Source organism: Peromyscus leucopus, chromosome 20 (genome assembly GCF_004664715.2).
Source record: "Peromyscus leucopus breed LL Stock chromosome 20, UCI_PerLeu_2.1, whole genome shotgun sequence".
NCBI lineage: Eukaryota > Metazoa > Chordata > Mammalia > Rodentia > Cricetidae > Peromyscus > Peromyscus leucopus.
In genome coordinates, this window is record NC_051080.1 from 15,681,390 (window position 1) to 15,706,174 (window position 24,785).

Sequence of the window (24,785 nt, forward strand, 5' to 3'; positions counted from 1 at the left end):
TTGTTTTTGCTTTTTGTTTATTAGCTGTATTCAGGAAGGCTGGAGAAACTTGAGTGTACTCTCGCCAACATTTAAATTTTTAAATAGAATACAGTATCAAAAAGCTCACAAAACAGATGTGTGGTTAATAAGTTACTCTGGAGTAAACATTCTTGTAACTGGCTTGTGTTACATGAGACTTTCTTATTGAACCCCTGCACAGCCCCCTCCATCGCCAGGGACTGCGTGCTCTCTGCCTTGTAGGGCTGGCTTCAGAGCTTTTCCCCTAGATAACCCTGCTTTACTTGTGCCTTTGACATAATACCTGTGTCAGTTTTTAGTTACAAAAACTAAATAGACAAGACGGTGCTTTATAAAGGAAAGTTTTTGAAATCACAGCTTAAGGAGCTGGAAGCACAAGATTGGGTATCACATCAATTTATTCTCTGGCTGAATCACATCAGAGCAATAGCATTATGACAGGAGCATGTGTGGGAAGTAGAAACGACATGGTAAAATAGGAAGCCAGAGCAGTCAGCCTTTGGTCTTCTTATTGGGTACCAGTATCACCAGAGATGTGGGACAAATTATTAGATCCAGACTGGAGTAGCAGCTCTCTTTCCTTTTAGGAGTTCCTTTGGTCACTTGTACTTGCAGATTCCTGTGTGCTGTGGGTCTCATGCCTGGCTTGTGTTGGGGGCCTGTCAGTGGTGTGGCTTGACCTGTTCTTCTTCCTTGTGCTTTCTCTGAATTAGTAGTTGGCCTGGGAGTTTAGTGAGTGTGGGATGGAGCAGTAGACATGCTTGCTTTGGCTTGTCTGCTTCTGGGGGCTTACAGTATTGTGCCTGTTGTTCTTCTCTTTCTCCAAGGCACATGGTTGCTCACTAGAGGTAATTCAGACTCTGAATATGGTGTTTGGATACATACCTGTAGGGCACATTTAAAATGTATTTTTATGTATTTGTAAACAGTCTTGTTTACAGCTTTCAAGCTGTTCACATTTTTCCAAGTTCTTGCACTAAAGAAAGCCCCCCCCCCCCCAGCAAAGTTTCTTTGTGAAACAGCCCTGGCTGTTCTGGAACTTACCCTGTAGACCAGGCAGGCTGGCCTCAAACTCAGAGATCCACTGGCCTCTGCCTCTCGAGTGCTGGGATTAAAGGCTTGGTGCCACCACTGCCTGGCTTTTTGTTTGTCTGTCTGTCTGTTTGTTTATTTATTTATTTAATGTAATTGGAAGCTTTCTTTATTAAAGCAAATTGCTAATCAGCATTTCTTTGGGGTTTTAAATTGTTTAAAAAAAAAAAAAAATCTGGTATCTGAGCCGGGTGGTGGTGGTGGTGGTGGTGGACGCCTTTAATCCCAGCACTTGGGAGGCGCAGGCAGGTAAGTTCCAGGATAGCAAGGGCTACACAGAGAAACGCTGTCTTGAAAAACAAAACCAAAACAAACACAAAAAAATCTTGTATCTGTACTGCCTCATGTGATGATTAAAATAACCCTACATGTAGTGTTAATCATCTGTTTCCATGTTAAAGCCCTCTGTCCTTTACATGTTGCTGGGATATATATAGTTAACTGTACAGGTGTGTAGTCAGAAGTGGTGAAAACAAAGTTATGCTATACCCAGGAAAGCGGCTCATAAAGTGACCAGGCATGGCTGACCTATGGACATAGTTTCTTGTGGGACTTTGGCACATCCTCAGGTGTCTCTCACTTGCTTTACTGCCTTCATCTGAGTGTCTTTTGGTGGATTTGTCATTGGAGATCAGCTTCATGGCCTTGGTGCCAGACCCACCCATACTGAACATGCGGAGCCACAGAGGGCAGTGCATTTAGCAGAGCTCTCCAGGAGGCTGGCAGGCTCAAGATTTGCAGCGTTTTCAAGAGCAAGCCAGCCTTGCAGAGCTGGTTTCCACCCAGTGGTGGTGGTCCTTGATTGTTCTGTAAAACTTAGGTTTGATTCTTTTAAAAAAGAAAAAAATGTGAACTTAGAAATTTTAACTGAAGGAGTACCTTACAGCTTTTGTAGTTTTGTAGTGTTGAAATGGTGGGTTTTGGTGGAGTTTGTTTCAGTGTCTTTGTGAGGCACACTGAGCTCTTCTTCAGTGGTGTGGGGAAAAGGAGCAGAGGCGCTCGCTCTCTGACAGCCTTTAAAGGCTGGATGGTTTAGCCGCCCTTCTGCAGAGGTTTTCCAGCTTTTCACTTCTAGTCCCCTAAGGATGAAGTGGCTCAGAAGATGGTTGTCATGTATTAAGAGCAGACTATGTTGTCAGCCTGAGCTGGTGGGCTGCACTGCTTCATGTTGTTCTGCTTCAGGGTTGAGTGGGACCAGGGCCAGTAGTGCCACCTGTGAGAGCAAGCTCTGACTTCAGAGTCCATCAGCATCTCAGCTGACAGTGATCGACACTGGTCTGTCTGTGTGTAGATAGTATACCACACAGGATCAAAGGTTTTCAAGTTTGTTCAGCTGTGTTTCTTTTTAGACATTTAACCTGATGACTATTTTGGTGGATGAAATCTCCAGATAGCTGAAGGTTATGAACTGTTTTCATAGTACCAGGGACCATAGATACTATGTGTGTCATGGCTCAGGGACCATAGATACTATGTGTGTCATGGCTCAGGGAGAGACCTGCAGTGTTATGGAAGGTAACGTTGTCCTGTCTAGTTTTCTAAATGCAAACACTTTTAAATATGCTTTTTCAAAGCTAAACTCTGAGTTTTTCCATGTTTTAGATTAAATAGGATTGCGAATCAGGTGGCCATTCAGCGGAAGAAGCAGTTTGTGGAGCGAGCCCACAGCTACTGGTTACTCAAAAGGCTGTCTAGGAATGGTGCTCCCCTGCTGCGGCGGCTCCAGTCCAGCCTGCAGTCCCAGAGAAACACGCAGCAGGTATGTGCACATTGCCCCCATCTGCCTTTTGATGTCACTTGCCTCTGAACACACTGATCAGACCCTGTCCCCTGACCCCTGGGCTTTGAGCGGCTAAGCTGCAGAGTGTGCAGGTAGCTCATAAATCCTCAAGGTTTGGTGTGACCTCAGGGTTGAGTTGTGCTGCCATCCTTACTCCGAGTACACTGCTGTGTCCAGTGCTCTGCCAGTTCCGGGGAAGGAAGGGAATGGCCACATGGATATTCAAGACAGGGAGGGAGGTGTGATGACAGCCTGGATCTGATGGGTGGGATCTTTGTGCTGGGCCTTGAGTATATTGCACAAGGAGTATTTGATTTCAAGGCTTTGCTCTAATTGTTAGTTTAGCATAACTGTAGCAAGGAGGAGGAAAGGAGGCGATTTATTTTATTTTTTATGTGCTTTGGTGTTTTGCTTATGTGTATGTCTGTGTGAGGGTATCAGATCCTCTGGAACTGGAGTTACAGACAGTTGTGAGCTGCCCTGGGGGTGCTAGGAATTTTGAACCTGGGTCCTCTGGAAGAGTACATTGCCCAAATATAGATGTCTGGTGGCCTCTACTGGTTCTGGTGGATGGAGCTGATCGTTGCATCTGTAAATATCAGGCAGCTTTAATGGAAGTGTAAGTCTGTAGAATCCTGTTGATTCCCCAAAGCTGTCACAGGCACGGCTGTGGAGTGAGCTCAGGGCTCTCATCCTGTACCCTGGCTGTCGGATGAGCTGTGGTGCTGGAGCCTGCTGTGTGGATTGGATTCCATAGCTGCAGGTGGCCAAGGGTTGCCCTCTGGGTCTAAGAACTTGCTGGACTGTGGGTCTGATCTGAGTGCAAGGGGCAACCCAGGGCTCCCCAAGTGTCTGGTCTTCTCTGCTGCATTCCGTAGGCCAACTGTGTCTGTTCCTTGAGGACACATGCCTCCTCGGAGGCTGCTGGGGTTTATGAAGCAGCCCCATCTGAGGAGTGTCAAGGAAGCAGCAGACTTTGAAGTGCCTAGCACAGTAGACTATTTTCATTGTTGAGTGAATCAACCATGTTCTTTACTTCACTTGTTGTGAGATGCTGCTATTCTTTCTACCACTCTCTACTCAAAGCACAGCCCCACTGGGGGTTCCCAGCATGCCTGCTTGTCCTGGGTACCAGAGGAGAAGGTCTTAGGGCAAGAGGGTCTTAGGGCTATTAGCCATGAAGTGGGGAAGTGTTTGTCAAAACTGGGCACTGGTAGGAACACTGCTTTTGGTCTTTGCTTATGTGATGATAGCAGTGTTGGAGATAAGATGTGGAGAGAAGTGGAGAATCCAGACCTAATGTGTTGTCTTGGGCTAGAGGATACTCTAAATAAGCTGAGTATGGACCACAGAGGAGGAGTGCTTTTGGTAGATTGTCAACAAGATTGGAATGCCATCAGTACAGTGGTAGGACATTCAGCTGTTGGGTTCTTTTCCTTTGCATACATAGGAGCTTAGAACGAAGGACATGGGTTGTCAAAAGGCCTGTGGGTGGCTTGTGTAGAGATGGAGCTGGGAGGAAGAAAGGGTTATAGGAAAGAAGATAGGAAGGGGGATAAGACAAGGTGGCAAAGAGCCCTCCAGAGGGTCACACCATGTCCTCCGGAAATGCTGTCCAGTGCTGTCCTCATTTAGACTCATCCTTTTAGAGACAGGTCTGTGAGGAAGAGTATTTGCTGCCAGCTATCAAAGGATATTGAGGCCACCAGAGAAGGGGAGCAGACAGAATTTGAGGATACAAGTCCTGTGGTGTTCCTGGGCTAGGGCATTCTAGAATCACCAAAAAGGGAAGTGGAAGGCACTGCCCATGGCAGAGGGGTTGGACTAGACAGGACATGAGGCTGAAGACTGTAAGCTATACCTGCATTGTCCTAGTGACAATAAGGCTTGATGTAGCGCTCTCTCTCTCTCTCTCTCTCTCTCTCTCTCTCTCTCTCTCTCTCCCTCTCTCTCCCTCTCCCTCCCTCCCTCCCTCCCTCCCTCCCTCCCTCCCTCCCTCCCACCACGGCTCTGAGTGTTGCCATTGGAGCAAAGCACGTGCTCCACCTCAGCTCCTGATGAATTTTAAACTAGAAATACGTGACGTTAGAATTTGATTTACTGCTGGCTTTGGTTGTCTGGGCTCAGCCAGGCGTTGGGAGAAGACCGTTGGACTGCTTCTCCGCTGTGGCTGACCTTGGGGAGCATGGGGCTAAGGGACAGCGGAACAGGGTGAGCTGCTCTGAGAGAGAACGTGACTGAGGTTGGGGTGCTGTCCCTGAGTCTATCAGCGTTGCAGTTAGAGAGGCTTCCCTAGCTGGGTGCTGGGTCTCACAGGTCTGAGTCTGGTGGAAAAGGCAGGTTCTTTGTCTTGTGCCGTCTGCTGGGGCGGTGCTATGGTAGGTGGGTTAGGGTGGCTTTGTGTGTGCAAGTTCCATTCATTCTGGTTTATTTTTTATTTTTGTTTTTGTTTCCTCTTTTCCTGCCCCACTAACTTCTTGAGGCCTCTCTACTTCTACCCTCGTGCTCATAGCATCCTGGAGGTCTGACATGGCTGAGCCTAGCTGCTCTTGGGGTCATGGTTGTAGCATATGGGAGCCGTTGCTGTGGAACTGGTCTGTGCTTCACAGATGAGCTGACCTGTCCCTGCAGTATAGGGGCTGTTGGCCTGCTGCTGAACTGGTTCTGCTTATGGGGTTGGGTCTGGCCATCTTCTTCCCCTCATCCCAGCACCTGGATCCTGACATGTGTTGGGAATGGAAGCACGGAGTGCTTGTGTTTCTTCTTGGCAGTGGGGGACCACTCCTGACCTTCCCCTTTTCAGAAACTACTCTGCCTTTATCCTCCTGTGAAGACTTCCGCATTGACTTCTGTGTAGAAAAGTAGACTGCTTCAGAGCAGCACCCAGCAAGCTGGGATTTTTTAATGAGGTGATGTGTATACAGGGTCCTTTCTGCATGGACCTGTAGCATGTTGGAGAATAGTAGTGGCTCAGCTGTCACATGACCTTTTAAAGATTAAAACCAGGCCTTGAAAAAAAACCCACCGCATTTTGCTTGTCCCTAAATACACAAGCATAGGCCTATTCATAATCTGGAGATTTCGTTTGCTTCACAGGGGTTGCCAGGCCAGTGTCCTTTTGGTTACTTAAAGTCTGTTTCCAACTAGTGGGCTGGAAGTTGTCCGAATGTTGTTAGGGTATTTGGTTTCTTTTTTCTTTCTTTCTTTTTTTTGATTTGGGACAGGGTTGACCTGGAACTTGCTATGTATGTAGACCAGGCTGGCTTGAACTCACAGAGCTCTGCCTTTGCCTACTTCTGCCTCCTGAGAGTTGAAATTAAAGGTATGCACTGTGGCATCTGGTTTCTGAATTCACCTCTCTATGTATTTACTGACTTTGTGTCTGTATACATGGATGATACTGTCATCAGCCCCAACTAAATGCTTAGGAATTTTCAGTAGTACCAGGTATAACCTGAAGTTCTGCACTGCTATGGGCACTGCAGTGTGTGGATGGAAACAGGTAATGCCCCAACCCGTCCTGTGCCGCCACTCTTCGTGCCATGAGGAGTGGCTGCCCTTACAGTTTGAGTGGTGACACTTTGCCCAGATACCCTACGTTCTTGATCAGTGTACTGGTAGCCTGGGTTGCAGTGTCTGCTATGATACCCTCTGAGGATGGGCTGTGAGAAGCAAAGCCATCTAAGAGAGAAGGGTCTCATGTCTGTGGCCTGTACTCTGCATCTGGGTGGCATCACTTTGTTCATGGCTGGCAGATGTTGGTACTTATGGGTTGCTGTCCTGCATCAGTGTAGAAGGACAAACTTCTGGGGTAGGTCGTTTTCACCCTTTTATCATAGGGACAGGACATGTGGGTTACTGTAAGGAGGTAGTCTCATACATTTCTCCATAGAGCAAAGAGTAGGTATTAGTTTTGGATAATGACCCCTGTGATGTTGCATGAGGACCAGGGGTCTTGGACAGACTCACTCTGGGGTGGCAAAAAGGGGAGTGTGGGGTGACCTGAAAGTGAAATCTGGGTTGGGGAGCAGAGATCTGGGATCTTGGTTGAATAAGATGCATGGAATACTGAGAGTATGTGGCATGTTGACTTTCCTGGAAAGTGGCTGGAAAACCTGGTCCATTGTAAATAGGACTCTGGTCTTGTTTGGGTTCCTTGATTGCTATCGAGGGATGTGTGCTGTCTCTGTGGCAGCGGCTCTTGTTTCTGTACCTTTGTGAGGTAGTAAGGGGACCATTTGGACACTCTGGCCTTGAGGGACTCAGGCCCCTGGACTATTGTGGGTAGTTTTTGGCTTTTTACCCTGCTTAGAGCTCTGAGCAGCTCCAGCATTGACCTCCACATGTCCAGGCAGAGCCAGATTGCTTTCCTACCACTGCGTCTCCTGGCTTTCCAGTGCTGCGTTTGGGTTTTGATGACTTGGGTAGAGTTGGACAGGGTTAGGACATGTGCTGTCTCATACTGCTGTCACCTGAGAAGACAGAGGTGTGACTGGTGACTGCAGTGCCCACCTTGTCTCTAAGGGGTTAGAAGTGATCCCTCCATCTAACCTGCTGAGCCCAGAACTGAGCCTGGGTAATATTCCATTGCCAGTCAGGATAGCTCAGCCTTGTATTCTTGTATACCTCCTTTGTACTCCCTCCAACCCCTCACCGCTCTGGAGATCAAGCCAAGAACCCCTGGTGCCATGGACCCTACTGGACCCTTCTGTCCCTTAGTCACAGCACACTCACAGGGACTCTAGAAAGAGAATAGGTCCCAGGTAACCCTTTTAGTCTCACCTGTATGAGCTTTTTAGACCCTGGCAGGAAGAACTCTAGGTTTGACTGATGGGAAGTTTCATTTCATCTTCCTAGAGAGAAAATGATGAAGAGATGAAAGCTGCCAAAGAGAAGCTCAAGTACTGGCAGCGGCTGCGGCACGACCTAGAACGGGCACGCCTGCTGATTGAGCTGCTGCGCAAGCGGGAGAAACTCAAACGGGAGCAGGTAAGGCCCTCGGCTTCCGCCACCTCCCGCCACCCTCCAGCGCCGTCTGGGGATGGACCTCTTGCTGCAGTCATGGCATGTCACTGGAGATGCTCTGGAGTGGCTGTTGTGTGCCTGCTGACTTTGTACTGCTGTCCCTGCCCCACAGCATGTCCCCATCGTGTGGTTGGTCCTGTGGTGCCTTTGTGGTGCCATTGTTTGGGTGGCTATCCCCTGAATTTGCAAGGGGCTTAAAGGAAACTCGGCCTTGGAAGAAGCACATGTCCCTGCACATAGAAAATTGCTTTGTGGTAGGGTGGTGGCTTGCATGTAGGCTGCTCTGTGCTGATGGTTGGGGTGTTGCTTCTGTGACTGTGCAGTATGTGAGGTGCCATGGTCTTCAGGAGAGGTGTACCCACAATCCTCTAGAGACAGTGTGTGCTGTTGTTGCCAGGTAAAGGTGGAGCAGATGGCTATGGAGCTCCGATTGACACCACTGACTGTGCTGCTACGCTCAGTCCTGGAGCAGCTTCAGGAGAAGGACCCTGCAAAAATCTTTGCCCAGCCCGTGAGTCTAAAGGAGGTGAGTGTTGCTGTGGCCCACTGTTCTGCCTCATGTGTGACTCTGGATCTGTACTGCTCTTTGATTAGTAAACATGTAACTGGAAGAGAAGTTAACTTGAATTCTTAATTTGCATTATTATTTACTTAATGAGTAATATTTTCATTGTAAAAGATTATGTGTTTCATTGTAAAGCATTGAAAGTGCCCAGGTGAGAAGCTCTACTCAGAACTTAGCTATTGGTAGTGTTAGCTCTGCTGGTACTCCACTTGATGTACTTGTAGTTAAAGGAGCTAGATTGGGAAGGTTCCTGCCATGATTGGGCTTAGTTTGGATTGGCTTAGTGTTGCTGTGTGAAATTAGTCTGGGGTGGGGAAGTACGTATCAGGTGTGATTGGTTATGTGGCATGAAATATATTTTGATTTTTCTTTGGTTTGTAAGTGAAGTGTTTATTTTCCTCTCTAAAATTAGGTACCAGATTATTTGGATCACATTAAACATCCCATGGACTTTGCCACAATGAGGAAAAGGCTAGAAGCTCAAGGGTATAAAAACCTCCATGCGTTTGAGGAGGATTTTAATCTCATTGTAGATAACTGCATGAAGTACAATGCCAAGGACACCGTGTTTTATAGAGCTGCAGTGAGGCTGCGAGATCAGGGAGGTGTTGTTTTGAGGCAGGCCCGGCGTGAGGTGGACAGCATCGGCCTGGAAGAGGCCTCAGGAATGCACCTGCCTGAGCGACCTGTCGCAGCCCCTCGGCGGCCTTTCTCCTGGGAAGATGGTAAGAACCCAGCACTGCAGCCAGGAAGATGGCAGACGCTTTTTCCCTCAGACTGTATAGAGTTAAGATTCCAGCATGCGGCCAGTGTAAATGCTCCCGAGGGTGCTCGTTCATTTCCTGTCTCCATGTGTGTTGTATACACAGTATGTCTACTTGGGCCTTGCCACATTTCACATACCCACTACTAGGAACAAATGTCTAGTTCAGCCCAGATCTACATGATACAGGCCAAGAAGACAGTAGAGTTGAGGATTTGTACCTGAAGGGCCTAACCTTGCTTCTGAGGAGGTCTTGCAGTGAGAAGGCAGCTATTGGTAGTTGTATTTCAGCCGAGAAATAGAAAGAGGAGCTAACATTGGCTTTGCCTCTGACCCTTTTCCTTGGATGCTTATGGATGTTCATAGAGGGCCTGGCCTTAGCCTGTCTTCAGTACTTGGCCTAACCCTCCAGGAATCCAGGGTGAGCTTATACTTTGGATCCTACCAGTTACACGCTGTTGGGTTGCTCCAAGCAGCCCCCCCTCCCCCAAGGTCTCACTTAGTACCTTAGCTGGCTAGGAACTCAATATGTATATCAGGCTGGCTTGGAATGGACAGTAATCTACCTGCTTCTGCCTCCTGAGTGCTGGGATTAAAGATATACATTACCATACCTGTCTTCCAGTCAGTTCTTGTAAACTTCTTGCCCCTTAATTATTTATTCAGTAGGTGAATTTCCACATGGGTTAGTGGTCCATCTTGGAACACGAAGTTTTCCTGTATTTAAAGTTGTTACCAAAACCTGAGGTCCGTGTTCCTGTTTTGACCCCCTTTTTCTTCTGCTGTTTACTGTTCAGGAAAATGGTGGGACTTTACTGACTTTATGTTTACTCTATACTTTCCCTTCTTTATAACCAGCTGATCACTGTGTCCTTTTGTTCAGTACTCAGGCATCCGCAGGGCATACAGAGTAGATAGAATTCAAGATAGGATACAGTGGCACACATCTGTAGTCACAGCACTCAGGAAGCTAAGGTAGGAAGTTTGCCACAAGTTCAAGACCAGTCTGGACTGTAATGATTTCCAGGCTAGTATGAGTTACATCCTAAAGCCTTGTCTATAAAAAAAAACTGGTCCAAAAAGTATAGTTAGGAAATAAATGTAAGTAGGCTGGAGTGTGTGGTGTAGTAGTGCTTCTCTAGCATGCACAAAGCCCTGGGTTTGATCTCAACATTGAATAAACTGGGCATGGTGCAAGGATTCAGATTTCAAGGTCATCTCAGCTACATAGTGAATTAAGGCCAGCCTGAATTACATGAGGCTTTTCTTGAAAAGTAGACATGTACATATAGAGGTAACAGATCTCTGCAGCCTATATAGGTCCAGTATAGTTAAATCAGAGCCATCTTGTGCTGAGATGTTTCCCCAGCAGTCTCTGATGGAGGTGAGTCTGATAGCCACCAGGATTATAGAGTGACCCTTAGTCTTCCACATACATCCATATTCTGTTCTCCAGGCTGTGTGGGAAGCAAGGGTGGTGCTCCAAACTCGTCTGTTTGTTGTGGACTCTGGGTGGGGTTGGCTGTCCTAAGTTAGAAGCAGAGGAGCCCAATGATACCTGGGAGCCTTTGACCCCACAGCTTCTGATTCTCATGTTCTCTAAATGGGCAGGGCTTGGAGGTCTCAAAGTTGACACTTTTAGGAAACTGACTCTACCAATGATAAATAAATTTCTATGTCAGGCTTGTTGTCAAAGAGGAAAGTAATAATGAAAAGTACGAATTTATTTCTTCTCAGTGATTGGAGTAGAAATAAAGGGTGATCTGTGTAGCAAGGCCAGCTATGGGTACCTTTGCCACTGTCCTGAGCCCTACTATAATGAAGATAATGGTCCTATTGAAAAAGAAGCAGACAAGCAGGTCATGGTAGTTCATGACCAAAACTCCAGCACTCAGGAGGTTGAGGAAGGAGGATTGCAAGTTTGAGAATGGCCTGGGCTACATAGTGAGACCCTGTCTGAACAACCAAAGAACAGAAAGAAATGAGCCTTGAAAAACTAGGGTAATACTTTGTTGGTTATGTTTTTTATTTATGTTTGGTGCTTCAAATTAAAAGAATTTTGTTTACCTGAATGCATTTGAGGTATTAACTTGAGATTTTGTTAGAAATAGTGTGACTGTAAGCCTTGAGTCAGCCCATTGGGGGATTTTTGTTCATGTTCCAGTGCTGATTAGTGTTCTTGTAGACAGGGCACTTCAAGCTGGGCCATCTCCCAGGTCTGGGCAGATCTCCTTTATTCTGTGTTTTCCTTTTATCCCTGTTCTTCTTTTGGTTTTATCTTCATGAAGTTTAAAGAACTTCTTTGGCCATTTCACTAGTTTAAGTTTTGAGGACTTCTGTAGTCAAGTGTTCTTAGAATTTGGGAAGACCTGTGGACTCTGCAGCCTAGTGTCCATGGACAGTAGTAACTCATGTGCAAGTACTTCAGCTAGGATGACATTTGCGATGTGTAAACAGTCCACATCAGCATATTTGCACACTGTCACTTCTGTTGGCAGTCCATCTTGTTTGAGTGCTGGTGGTCTTTGAACCCCTCACTTGGAATGGGCTGTCTGCACAGCAGGACTGATTGGGTCCTGTTGCAGGAGAGGCCACATATGTTACCTGTATATCCTCTACTGTACCTGTACTATTCCTTTGTGTCTAGCTAACTGGAGGGGACATTCTCTTAGGAGTGTCTTTTTTTCTCCTTGTGGCAACAGCCTTTTCATGGGTTCAGAATGAGGGTAGAGGAGTCTGTGTTTGGCATCAATGATGACACTGGAGCTTTGGCTATGGGCAGGCTAAAGGATAGTGGAAGCTGTTATTCGAGGTGCCTGAGGATCGGGTGACTAATGATGCGTGTTCTTTGGTTCAGTGGACAGGTTGCTGGACCCAGCCAACAGGGCCCACATGGGCTTGGAGGAGCAGTTGAGAGAGCTACTGGACAAGTTGGACCTCACCTGCTCCATGAAGTCCAGCGGCTCACGGAGTAAACGGGCAAAGCTGCTCAAAAAAGAGATTGCTCTTCTCCGAAACAAGCTGAGCCAGCAGCACAGCCAGTCCCCATCCGTAGGGGCAGGGACAGGAACAGGAGGCTTTGAAGACGAGGCTGCTCCACTGGGGCCGGACACAGGGGAGGAAGGTAAGCACACACGAGGGAGTGGGAGGGCCACACCCATGGACATGGGTGTCTCTTTTCAGGCGTGAGTGATGCTCTGTAGTAATCATGCATTTGTACGTTTTGAAGGTCCTAGAACTGTGATCACTGGCTATTCCTTCCAGGTTTTTGTTGCCCTTTGAAAGGATGTTCTGGTGTGCGCTGGCTGTGTGTATTTTGGCGCTTAGTTTACAAGCTTAAAGGCATGGAATGAGATTTTCTGTAACTTGAGCCTGAAAGACTTAAAAGGATAGTTTAGATCGGATACTGTGTTGAAGGTGGCTTCTGGGGTAGAAGTAAGAAACACCTATGTTGTATTTTGTGGATTGAGGCAGAGTATTAGATGGTTAGACAGCCTAAAATAGTTTTGACTGTGTGTGTGTAGGTCAGAGGACACTAGTGTGAGCTGGTTCTCTCCTGGCACCGTACAGGATCTGGGGATGGAACTCAGGTGGTCAGGCCTTGTCAGCACCTCTCCCCTCTAAGGTATCTTGCTGACTTCGTGACAAATTTCTGAAAGATGTTTAAAAAGTAGTTTTGCCAGAGTACCCCCAGCTCAGGGTGTGGGGGTGGGAAGGAGACTGAGGTACTTCTTGGCGCAGGCCTACTCCCAGACACTTTCCCAGCAACCTGAGACCTTTCTTGTGGGTCACCTTCAGTGGGCACCATGTTGTCCTAGAAGCATTGAGTGGCATCAGGGGAAAGAGACAGACAGTCAAGATGTTAGGATGGGGCAGGAGGAGATAGGAGAGACTGATCTTCCCAGTGGGGTACCTGCATGATAAGAAGGTCATCGTGTGTGTGTGTGTGTGTGTGTGTGTGTGTGTGTGTGTGTGTGTGTGTGTGTGTTGGGGAGAATTTAGAGAGTCTTAGCACCCTTTAATCCCCTTCCTCACTCTCACCACATTTTAGTTCCATGAGATGGAAAGAAGAATAAGAGCTGCTTGTGCCAGTTGTTAGCAGTTTGGCTTGTGATCTCCCTCTATTTTTCCTGCCCCATCCAAATAGGAATAGAAAACATTAAAACAAGACCCATACTATTGTAGTTTGCATTTTGATCTGTATGGCTGTCTGCATCAGTAGATGTGGCTCTGACCTGCTCCTCGTAATGACATTGTTTCAGTAGGTTTGTGCCATGTTTCATTCAGTCTTATAGATTAACAGTTGGTGACAGTCTTGTAGCCCACTTTCCCCTTCTTTCTCTGGTTGCTTCTTTTATGCGGTTGTGCTTGGCAACCAGCAGAAGCTAGGGCTAATGCCACTGAGTTCTCCTGGCCTTAGAAGTTACTTTGAGTGTGTCCCATTGTAAATTTCACACACACACTCTTTGCCTTACTTAGGTAACAGGTTGGATGGGTCCATAAAGTAAGGGTTTTATCCTTGAGTGTGTGATACATTTCCCCCCTATTTTATTCTCTAAAAGCTTGATCACTAGAACATGGCAATTTTCTGCCTCTGTTGGAGGTTCTATGCTTTTTTTTTTTTTTCCCTTCGAGACAGGGTTTCTCTGTGTAACTGCCCTGGCTGTCCTGAATCTCGCTCTGTGGACCAGGCTGGCCTCGAACTCACTGAGATCCGCCTGCCTCTGCCTCCCAAGTGCTGGGATTAAAGGCGTGTGCCACCACCGCCCGGCCTCTATGCTTTTTTTTTTTAAAGGAACATTTGTTCGTGGGACAAATGCATCCGAGACAGACAGATGCACCTGAGATACTGCTATTCTTTGCACTCTGTGGTGAGTTACAGGTAATGCCATTGCCTGGTTCCCATGGTAGCCCTGTGCAGGCTCCTCTTTCCACTGCTAGAACTGGCTGAGGGGGACCCTTGGGTCCAGCCACCCAGTGACCTGTACATTATGTGTTCTGAAGAATCATCTGGTGGCAGGACAGCTCACTGATAATGCAGTGGCTTGCTCTTGAAAGAGAAACCTGACCTTTCCTCACAGCTGTGTGCAGCATTTCATTTTTCCTCCCTTAAAAGTTCCTCATGTGCTGGCTTTACAGGGCTGAGTGTCCTCTTTTTACTTCAAGTCTCTGACTTGGAGGAAGAGCCAGCAGTGCCGATAGAAGAGCAGATCCAGTGCTTTGCACTGTTGGGCCACGTTACAGGAAGCATGTTGATGATAGCTGCACCAAATGCTAGAATTGCTGTTGGCCCGTGTTTAAACCTCAAGAAAAGAGCATTTTCCTGTTAGCTGAGAGAAAGAGGAATGGAGAAGGGCACAGCCTGACAGTCCATTCTGAGGCAGAGCTGTGTGAATGGAATTTAGGGCCCCATTAAGTGTGTTTTGGTTGGGTGCAGTCACAAATGCCTTTATTTCCAAGAGGCAGAGGCAGGTAGAACTGAGTTTAAAGGCCAACCTGGTCTACATATTGAGTTCCAGACCAGCTAGGGCCTTGAGACCTTGTGACCAATTTAAAAAAAAAAAAAATCTGTTATTTTTAGAGAATGACCATAGATTTTTCACACTTAGGCATTCCTTAATGTAAAACAAACAGTCCCACTTAATTTTTAATTGAACAACACTTTTGTGTTTTGTGACATTTAGTTTGTTTGCATTAGAGGAAACATCAGCAGGACAGCTGTTGGGAGCCAGGCCCAAAAGACCAACATTTGAGGAATGAAATTGGTTCTGGCCGGCTTGGGCAGTTCGAGGGGTAGGGTGTTTGTCAGGAGGTCTTCCATGAAGACCTTAAGGTTGAAGAATTCCAGCCAGTTGAATGCTGAGGGACACATAGAATGGGGTCATGATAAGCCTGTGGGACAAGCTTGAGCCCACAGACCTTTACATTTATTGGGATTTAGTGGATTGACTAGGGACTTTGGGGAGACTAGAGTCTGTGTGCTGGTAAATGGGGCTGACACCTTGTCTGTGGCTAAGTTGTGGGGTATAGCTCTCTATTATTGAAGACTGGGCCAGATCAGCACCCCCACTGGGACATCACTGTTTATACACCAGCTATGTGCTGTTCCTGCTCTATGCACCCCCATGTGCATTCAGCATTGAATACAGTGTAAACTCTTCTTGAGGGCTGCCAGAGGAAGGGAGCAGGAGGTAGATGGCTGGTGGGGTTGGTGTAGTTTCTAGCCGTTTGTTGGAATGTCTCCACATACTCTGCTGTGGTGTCCAGAGCTGTCTGTGGCTTTAGTGGAAGCATTCAGTTGGCTTGGTGGCTTTGTATAGAGAGTCATGGTCAAACAGGGATTAGCTGGTTCTGAGTAGATGTCTGTGCGATCAGCATGTGAAAAAAGAGCAGCTTTTGCCTTGCTGCTGTATGTTGTAATTTCTGGTTGGGGATTTTTTGAGTACTGACATCATACTCATGTTTGGGTTGTGATGTGCTGATTCTGGAAGTTACTGGAACGTGTAGTTAAGCAATGTCCATTTGTTAGAATACAGTGAGGTTTTGAAAATGAAAATGTTTTGCATTTGTACATTAACTGCCAGTAAGATTTCTGCCTGAGGGACCTGATGAGAGTGTTAGCTGTGGTGCTGACGCTGCCCAGTGTGCTAAAGTGAGTGAGGGTTTACTCATCAAGGAACCTGACAGCTTCCGGTGTTGCTAGTTCTCAGCATGGTGAGGAGACCGAGGATCACAGAGTTTTAGTAGTCCAGGTGGCCCCATGGCTACTGGAAATGGCGGTTCACTTGGGCCTCTGTGTAACCTCCTGTATCCAGTGTGATTCCTTCTGTAACACCTCAGGAGCATGCCAGTGGACTATTTGGCAGTCGTTGGGAACCTGGGCTCCTCCTCAGGTTGCCACAGATCAGGGAGAACACATGGCTTGAGTGTGGATGGGACCACAGATGAGTGTGCTTGGCCATGCCGTCCCTCATGGGCAGGCAGCTTTTGATTTAGACATTGGTTGAGAGTAAATGGAGTGTGCTGGAGGTTCTGTGTCAAGGGCAGGCATGTTCACCTGTTGTCTTGGCGGTAGTGACTGACTCTGAAAGTTAAGCTGGGGCCAAAAAATGGGTCTTTGGTGCTTTAGCGCTGTGGAGAGAATGGATGGAGATGTGCAGTGCCTGGAGCCCCGGGCAGGAGGCCCTCTGGTGCCACCCCTGCTGGTCTCGTACTGCTTTGGGGCTGCTCTTGGCCCCGAAGAGGCCATAGGACTGGATTGGACATTGGCAATCTCAGTCAGTGTAAGATGTTTGGACTCAGGTAGGAGGCAGAGACCAGTGAAGGAAGAGGAGGCAGGAGGCAAATTAGGCACTGAAATTAAGGCCAGTAGTGGTCACCTGCCCTAGCCATATGCTCCTGTAGCAGCCCACGTACCACCCAGTGCCAGTGACTTCTGTTTTCATGTTTATGTGCACCAAGAGTGCCACGCATAAGCTCTGCACTGTTTCTCATCCCATCTTCTCAGTGTTCTGTGTGCTGTGCAAATGCTGTGCTCTTAAAGTGGTTCATGAACCTAACCAAAGTGGGCAGAAAGAATTTTTGTCATCATCCAACATGCCAGTGATTCAAAATTCAGCATTTCCACTTCATTGGAATTTTAATCTCTGAGTACAGATTTCTTGGCCCCTATGGCATTTTATGCACTCTTATCTCCTGGATAAAGCTTTTCAACAATGACCTCTTAAACAACAGGCTTTTGTTGAGGCTCTCCTCCCCCGCTCGGTGGCAGAGATGCCTTTAACAGGCTGCACATGCACACTGTTAGCCAAAGCCACCTCACGTGCAAGAGCGGCTGCTTGCTGGCCGCTGTCACTCTCAGCTTTGTGTTGCTGACTGGAGGGCCTTAGGAGAACTGCTTTGTCTTGGAACTTCGGTTCTGAGGTAATTAAGTGACCCAGACACATAAATGGGGCTTGTAAATTGTGTAGCTTTTCATTTTCAAAGTGACTTGAATTTAAAGTATTGTGACAATGTTTTATGGGAAGTTTGTAGTTTGAATAAATTAAAAACCATACCTACTAATTAAATGCTACTCCGGATTGTTTCAGTTGATGCTCTTGGTTTCTGGCCTATGCCCTGTAGTGAGAATCTCAGAATCAGTTAGCCCAGCAGGGCCTAAGCTAATCTTACACCGTGGGCTTCACTGCCATTCTGTTCTTTTTGTGTGTGAAGACAGGACGATACTTCTTTCTTTCTGGGGTTTGAATTAAAGATTAAGATGTCAGGTCAATATTAGTTCATGCTAGTAAAAAGTTTTATTTTTATTTTATGTGTATATAAGTGTTTTACCTGCATGTAAGTGCACCAAATTCATGCCTGGTGCCACAGAGGCCAGAAGAAGGTGTTGGAATCCCTGGAACTGGAGTTACAGATGAGTTTTTGGCTGCCACGTGGATGCTGGGAACTGAACTTGAGTCTCTTACGGGAGCAACAAGTGCTCTTCTTAACCTCAGAGCCAGCTCTTTCCTCCATGTTGGCAATTTGTAAATTCCTTCTGAAAGAGGTTGAAATAATTTTGTGGGTCTTTTTTTTATTTTTTTACTGTTAAAGCTGTAAAGGTAGAGTTGGGGGAACTCACAGGTAGTACCCACAGCCCACAGGTCTGTCTAGTTTAAGGTAGTAGAAGATGGTCCTGTCTCCGTTAGAGTCCTCCCCAGCCACTCACTGCTTTGGGCTTTGACTTAGAAAGCCCTGGTCAGATGATTTAATATTTGATTTCCTTCTCTTTGCCACCTTGTGGTGCAGCATAAAGTGCTGTGAGAACCTCTTAAGGCTCCCTTAGTTCTGTGCATGTTTAGTCTTCCTCAAGGTAAGTGAATATCAATGCAGAAATTGTCCTGAACTCAGATAAGAGATTTAATATTGCTGTGTGTGAAATGCTCTCTCAAGTTTTTTCCAGAAAGTAACTTGTGCACCTGGGGTTAGGACACCAGGCCCACAGTCTTTGGTTAGGGAAACACACACAGTGTTACCCGATGGCCCCGGGCTGCTCACTGCTCAGCAGACCATTGTGTGTGATGCTGTTTCCTTAATTGAATTAGTGTTTTGGTGGACTTCACATTTATATAAGTTTTATAATAGATTTTATAATCTTCAGTTTTCAAAATCACTTTATTTATAATTTTTTCAGGAGATAAATCTCCCCCTAAACTTGAACCATCAGATGCATTACCTCTTCCTTCAAACTCGGAGACTAATTCAGAACCACCAACCCTCAAACCAGTAGAACTCAACCCCGAGCAGAGTAAACTATTCAAAAGAGTCACATTTGATAATGAATCACATAGCACTTGCACTCAGAGCGCACTGGTAAGCGGACACCCTCCAGAGCCCACCCTCGCCAGTAGTGGCGATGTGCCGGCGGCGGCGGCGGCCTCCGCAGTGGCGGAGCCATCAAGCGATGTAAACAGACGCACTTCTGTTCTCTTCTGCAAATCGAAAAGTGTAAGCCCCCCAAAGTCTGCCAAGAACACTGAAACCCAGCCAACTTCTCCTCAGCTAGGGACCAAAACCTTTTTGTCTGTAGTCCTTCCGAGGTTGGAGACTCTACTGCAGCCAAGGAAAAGGTCGAGGAGCACATGTGGAGACTCCGAAGTGGAGGAGGAGTCCCCGGGAAAGCGCCTGGACACAGGTAAATGTCAGGGGCAGCTGCCTCTCCAGGGGTCTGTTCATGGGGAACCAGGGGACTGAGCTCTTGTTGTTGAAGCAGTCTCATTTCTAGAGATGAAGACAGACAACATGGATTTCCTTTCAGAAGCTGTGAACTCTTTTCAGGCAATGGCCTCGATCCAGCCTCTTGGCAGCACAGGGGCTGGCTATGGCTGGCCCTGGTTGGCCCTGCCCTTCCTTTGGCCCCTTTCTTCTTTCCCTTAATTTTTCCACATATCAAGTGCAACTTCGAATGTGGTTTGGTTGAGTACCCTTTATTGTGTGCATGTATGTGTGTAGCCTGTGACCTGCCAGTTGGCCATACCTGGCACTTAGGAGCTTTGCCACAAACTCAGGGCCCTAGATTTGAACCTGAAGACTTTCTGAAGTTCCCTTTCTGAAGACTGCTTGTCCCTTGGGTGCTCTGAAACAGTCCGTCATTTCATTACTTGCAACACTTTGCATAATTGGCTTAAGGGATATTTTAATGTTTCTCCAGTGGTTTTTTTTTGGTAGCTTGTTAGTGTATGTACATTGTACTGCTAATGCCTGATATAATCACACTCAAAAAATTTCTCATTTACTGCTAATCTTTTTTCCTTTTAATAGAGACAGTCTTTTTTAAAAGTTCTGAATTAGTTTATTCCTGTATTTGGTTGGTTTGGAGCATGCCACAGGGTGCACACATATGGGAGATGGAATAAATCTAGAGAAAACTGGGGGAGTTGATTATCTCCTTTCACTATGTGGGATTGAACTCTGGTCATCAGGCTTAACAGCAAGCGAATTCACCCACTGAGCCACCACCAAGGCTCCACTACTGAGCTAAGCTGTGTTTCATTTCCCAAGATGTTGCCCTGCATGAAAATTCCCTGTGCAGTGCTTGAATAATGTTGGCTTAGCTTTCTTACAACTTCCTATCTACCCTCAGCCAGAACACAGTGTGGGAAGGTGGTGCTAGAGCTCTTGAACAATGACTGTCGTCATTAGGCCCTTTGGTACCGGCATCAGATTGTCAACATTTGCTTTCTGTTAGAAATAGGTTTGTACTTTTGGTTTTGGTCCTGGATTAAAGCTTGGTTATTATTATCTGTTATCCTGGCACATGTAGATAAGTGTCTCAGTTACTTTTCTATTGCTGTGAAGAGACACCATGATGAAGGCAACTTAGGAAAGAAAGCATTGAGTTTGTGGCTCATGGAGGGTCAGGGTCCATCACCATCTTAGAAGGGAGCATGACAGCAGGCCCGTGATGCTAGAGAATTAGCTGAGATCATGCATTTGATTCATAAGCCTGGGGGAGAGGGGAGAGAGCAAGCAAGCAGAAGAGTGAACTGGGAAAGGCCTGGACTTTTGAAACCTTAAAACCCACCTCCAGCGACACACCCCCAACAAGGTCAGCTCTCCTAATCTTTCCCAAACAGTTATACCAACTGGGGACCATGCATTCAAATATATGATCTTATGAGGGACATTCTCATTTAAACCCTGGGTCCCTATAGGCTTGTGGCCATATCACAATGCCAAATGCGTTTAGTCCAATTTCAAAAGTCTCCATAGTCTCACAATCTTGCTCTCTTAATTTAACTTCTTGTAAAATCAAAATAAACAGATCACATGCTTCCAACATATAAGGGAGGAAAGGGGGCATAGTGAGGAAATAGTGGACCAGAGCAAGACTTAAACCCACCAGGTAAACTCCGAATCATGTAGCTCTATGTGCAGTGTCAAAGGGCTTAGATGGCCCTTGCCTTCCGGCTTTGCAAAATATATCATCTCTCTCATGGACTGGTTCCACTGTGTATGCAGCTCTCATTGGTAGACATCCCATGACTTGGGCACATCAGCATCTTGAGATCTCCAACACAATCCAGGCTCACTTTGACAGCTTTGCACAATAGCCTTTCTGGACCTTCCCATGCAGGGATTCCTCTAGGCCACACACCTGATCTCAGTGGCTTTCCTTAGCAGAGGAGGAAGAGTCCACAGTTCCTTTACTCTTGTATCTTCAAGACTGAAGTCAGAACCACCAGGCTGAAGAACTAAATTAGGCTGCCCTTGGGATGGGACCTGGCCCCGCTTGAATTACATGGGCATAAGCTTTGGTTTGTTGTTGCTCTTTAGGTACGGATAATTCCTTAGCTGCCACCCCCCACGCCCCCTACACACACACACACACACACACACACACACACACACACACACACACACACACACACACACACGTTGCAGGATTAGCTGAGTAGAATTTCATCCTAAGGATACCACTCCCTTTGCTCCCTTTGTTTCATTTCTCCTATCTATTTCAGCACAAGCCTTGGCTCCAGCGCTAGCTTTTGTGGTATCCTTGCTCTCCTCAGACTGTGCTTTGTTTTTCTCCCACTTGCTTCTTTTCATTCTAGACATATGTAAGAGTAATTACTAGAAACTATATAACAGAGTCATTAGTAGGTGAAATCTCTGCCCCAAAACTTAGTCCTACATTTTAATTTAGTCTCAGGCTGATTCTTTTTTTTTTTAATTTTTATTTTATAATTTAATTTAATTTTACATATCAGTCAGGCTGATCTTTAAGAGAAGGACAAAAAGCAGCTACAGTCTTTGCCAAAATATCACAAGAATGGTCTTTAGACCAGTTGCTAATGTTTTTTCACTCTGAAACCTCTTGAACTGGGCCTCTATAGTCTGTTAGTCTGTCTACATTGCTCTCAGGGCTACTGTCTTCTGAGCTTCTATTAGGGTGGCCATTTAGCCCTACTTAGAACGTTCAACTCATTTTCTATTCCGAAGTCCTGAAGTCTTCTGTAATAGTCCAACAAGCATCATGGTCAGGCCTGTCCTAGTAATACCCGACTCCTGATAACAGCTCTGTCTTAGTTACTTTTTTATTGTTGTAAAGAGTAACTTGTAAAAGAAAGCATTTAATTTATGGCTCATGGTCCCAGAGGGTTAGAGTCCAAAACCATCATGGTGCTGGAGAATTAGCTGAGAGCGTGTATCTGGTCCACAAACATGAGGCAGAGAGGAGGAGAGCTAACTGGGAATGGCCTGAGCTTTTGAGCCTGAAAACCTATCACCAGTGACACACCTCCTCTTATAAGGCCTCCTCCTACCTTCTAATCCTTCCCAAACAGTTCCACCAACTGAGGACCAAGTATTCAAATATATCATCTTAGGGATTCGTTCTCATTCAAACCACGACTGAGGAAAATTGCATTTCCTTCCAGGCACTCCAGTGTCGGGTGCTTGCTCTTCATGTCAGCAGGGAACAACACATAGGCCTTGCTGATGAGTGAGTTCTGTTTTCTGGAGCCTTGCCAGGTGGTCAGGTCAGAGAGTTGAGTGGGAACGGCTGGCTTGGTAGTGTCAGTAGGCTGTGGACACCTCTTCATCTCTTCCTGTCTCCATCTGTTGGGTTTCCCCCACCAGAAGCACCACACCCAGAAGAGAATTTCTTGCCAAAGGCAATAAGTTGTGATTTTTGGTACAAAATAACTCTTTAAAAAATTTTTTTTCTTTTGTGTGTGTGATGCTGGGGAGCACCCCCACCCCCACCCCCACATGCATTGGAACTGCAGATTGACTTCAGAGCCTTGTGGCCAGTTGTGTACCATGGAACCCTTTTTATTTTTATTTTTTTTTTAGTTTTATTTACTTGTGTGTTTGCGTACATGCTACAATGTGTGTGTAGGTCAGAATATTCTCTCTACTATTTGAGTCCCAAGGATGCATCAGACTTGTGTAGCAAGTACCTTTTCACTGACCCACCTTGCTGGCCCCTTTTTAAACATTTTGAGACAGACTGGCCTTGAACCTTTCCTATAACTTATAGGCCACAACTCTTTAGCGTCTTACCTCAGCTTCTGAAGTAGCTGAGGTTACAGGCCTATACCAACAGATCCAGCTAATTTAATTTTTATTTTGTATTCAGTAATTTCATAGAAACTTTTCTTCCAATGCCCTCTTTTTTCGATGAGTTGACAATAGCATTTTAAAATTTGATAAAATCCTGTTTCTTTTTTAAAAAACATTATTTTTATTTTATGTGCATTGGTGTTTTGACTATATGAATGTCTGTGTGAGGGTGTCCAATGCCCTGGAACTGGAGTTACGGACAGTTGTGAGCTGCCACGTGGGTGATGGGAATTGAACACGGGTCCTCTGGAAGAGCAGGTGGTGCTCTAAACCACTGAGCCATCTGTCCAGCCCCTGATAAACCCAGTTTCTGTGAAGCATTTCAATCTGCCACTGGAAGTAAAGACTGAAGCTGAAGCTGTTTGACTTCTTGGGAGTTTCTGTAACTACAGATTGAGCTTTTCCTAGCCACATTTAGTGAAGGACTCTGGTGCCTTTTTGAGTTCACTGGAAACCCTTCCTGTGTTGCTAAACTAGTCACAGTATGCTCAGTGAGTGTCTCAGTACCAGCTGACGTGTACACGGGATGGAGTGGAAATGGCTTTCTGCCTCCTCAAGGTTCCTATCTATCAGCAGCAGAAAGTCTGTTGACCCTGCAGGACACTGCAGGGAAAGCTCCCACCGTGTAGCTGCTGTCCAGAGCTCTTGCTGTGTGTATGTGGCATCTTCTGCCAGGCAGCCCAGTTGGCCATATGGGCTCTGCTAGACCATTTGTCACCTGTGGGCTGTTAACCATGGAGTTCATGAGATGTTGCTGGTTTGTACATCTGAGTGGAGTTCTTTTTGGGTGCTCAGTGATAACGGTGAGTCCCAAGCAGTCTTAACTGTAGACCTTTAGGACATGTGACCCTGGTACCTTTGATCTTGACTGAGATTTCTGCTTTCTTATTCCAGAATGGCAGTAGATTTCAGTGGATGCATGGTGAATTCCTAAACGCACTCCTGAGCAGCTGGGAGCCTTATTAGCACTAAGATCTGACCCTCAGGAGCAGGAGGCGTCCACTGCTGCATCTGCCTGGCCCTTGGTGGGCCAGGCACGGGCTGAATGGGCCCATCCTCCCATCGGTGCTGGCTGCGCCTCCACCCGAACCTTCTGGTGCTCTCTGCGCACCTGGATTTCTTGTTCCAAGTTGCAGTTCTTCGCTGTTTGAGGACTTGGAGTATTCAGAACTTCTGATCTTTCCCAGTTCATCTGGCGCTGTGAACGTGTAGGGACTTCTCTGGTGCTCCTCAGTGCACTGCAAGATTCCAAGTTAGATTAAGTACGGACTCATTTACTTTAAAACTGCCCACCCACAGGGCTCACTTGCTCATTGCCTGCAGGATGGGCAGGACATGTGGGCAGATTTTATGATGTCACATTTTTTTGGAGCTGGCTCTGTGTCATAGATTCTTTACTCTGCCTGCTTGTTTATTTCCATCAATGGACCATCAGGCCAGGACCTGTGTCACCTCTTGTACTCCTGGTGTGGAGATTCTCATTGAAATGGGTGGTGGTGAGCAAGCCAAATGTCTTCCATGGCCATAGACTGTTGAGGGAGGAGATGATTCCTGCACTTGCAGTCAGACTAAATGGTTCTCACTGTTTTCCGGTTCTCAGTTAACCACTAATGTGCTTGGGTAGCTCACTCTTTGGATCCTAATCCTTTTCTTTTAACCTCGACTTGGATTGGAGTTCTGCTAAATGGCCTCTTGGAATGCAAAGCTTCACTGCCTCCTTGCCTTGCTCCTAGTTCTTGAGGATCACATTGGAATCACCTGTTGAGCCGTCCTTTAAACAGACACTCAGACACCTACCCTTGGAGGAGATCTCTCTCCCTGGCCAGCTCACCCCTCTCTAAGTCAGCCCAGCAGTGAGAGCAGCCCTGGTGCTGAGCAGACGGTTCGGCGCCTCAGTTCTTCCTGGTGGATAGATATGAAGGAATGCCTAATGC

At 46.5% G+C, this 24,785-nt stretch overlaps 1 protein-coding gene across 3 annotated transcripts in view; it reads left to right on the forward strand.

Annotated features, from left to right (window-relative positions):
* Brd1 (bromodomain containing 1) overlaps positions 1–24,785 on the forward strand; it is a 45,086-nt gene that overhangs the window by 11,849 nt on the left and 8,452 nt on the right. The window contains exons 2-8 of one of the 3 annotated variants that reach the window (XR_005089622.1): positions 2,716–2,872; positions 7,751–7,882; positions 8,316–8,444; positions 8,896–9,208; positions 12,104–12,370; positions 18,419–18,732; positions 18,815–18,919. Coding sequence is in view for 2 of the 3 variants with exons in the window: in XM_028878170.1 (XP_028734003.1) it covers positions 2,716–2,872; positions 7,751–7,882; positions 8,316–8,444; positions 8,896–9,208; positions 12,104–12,370; positions 18,419–18,919 (1,499 nt within the window). In the remaining variant the exon portion in view is untranslated. Of the gene's footprint in view, positions 1–2,715; positions 2,873–7,750; positions 7,883–8,315; positions 8,445–8,895; positions 9,209–12,103; positions 12,371–18,418; positions 18,920–24,785 lie in introns of all 3 variants that reach the window. The other 2 variants (XM_028878170.1, XM_028878172.1) reach the window with 2 other exon arrangements.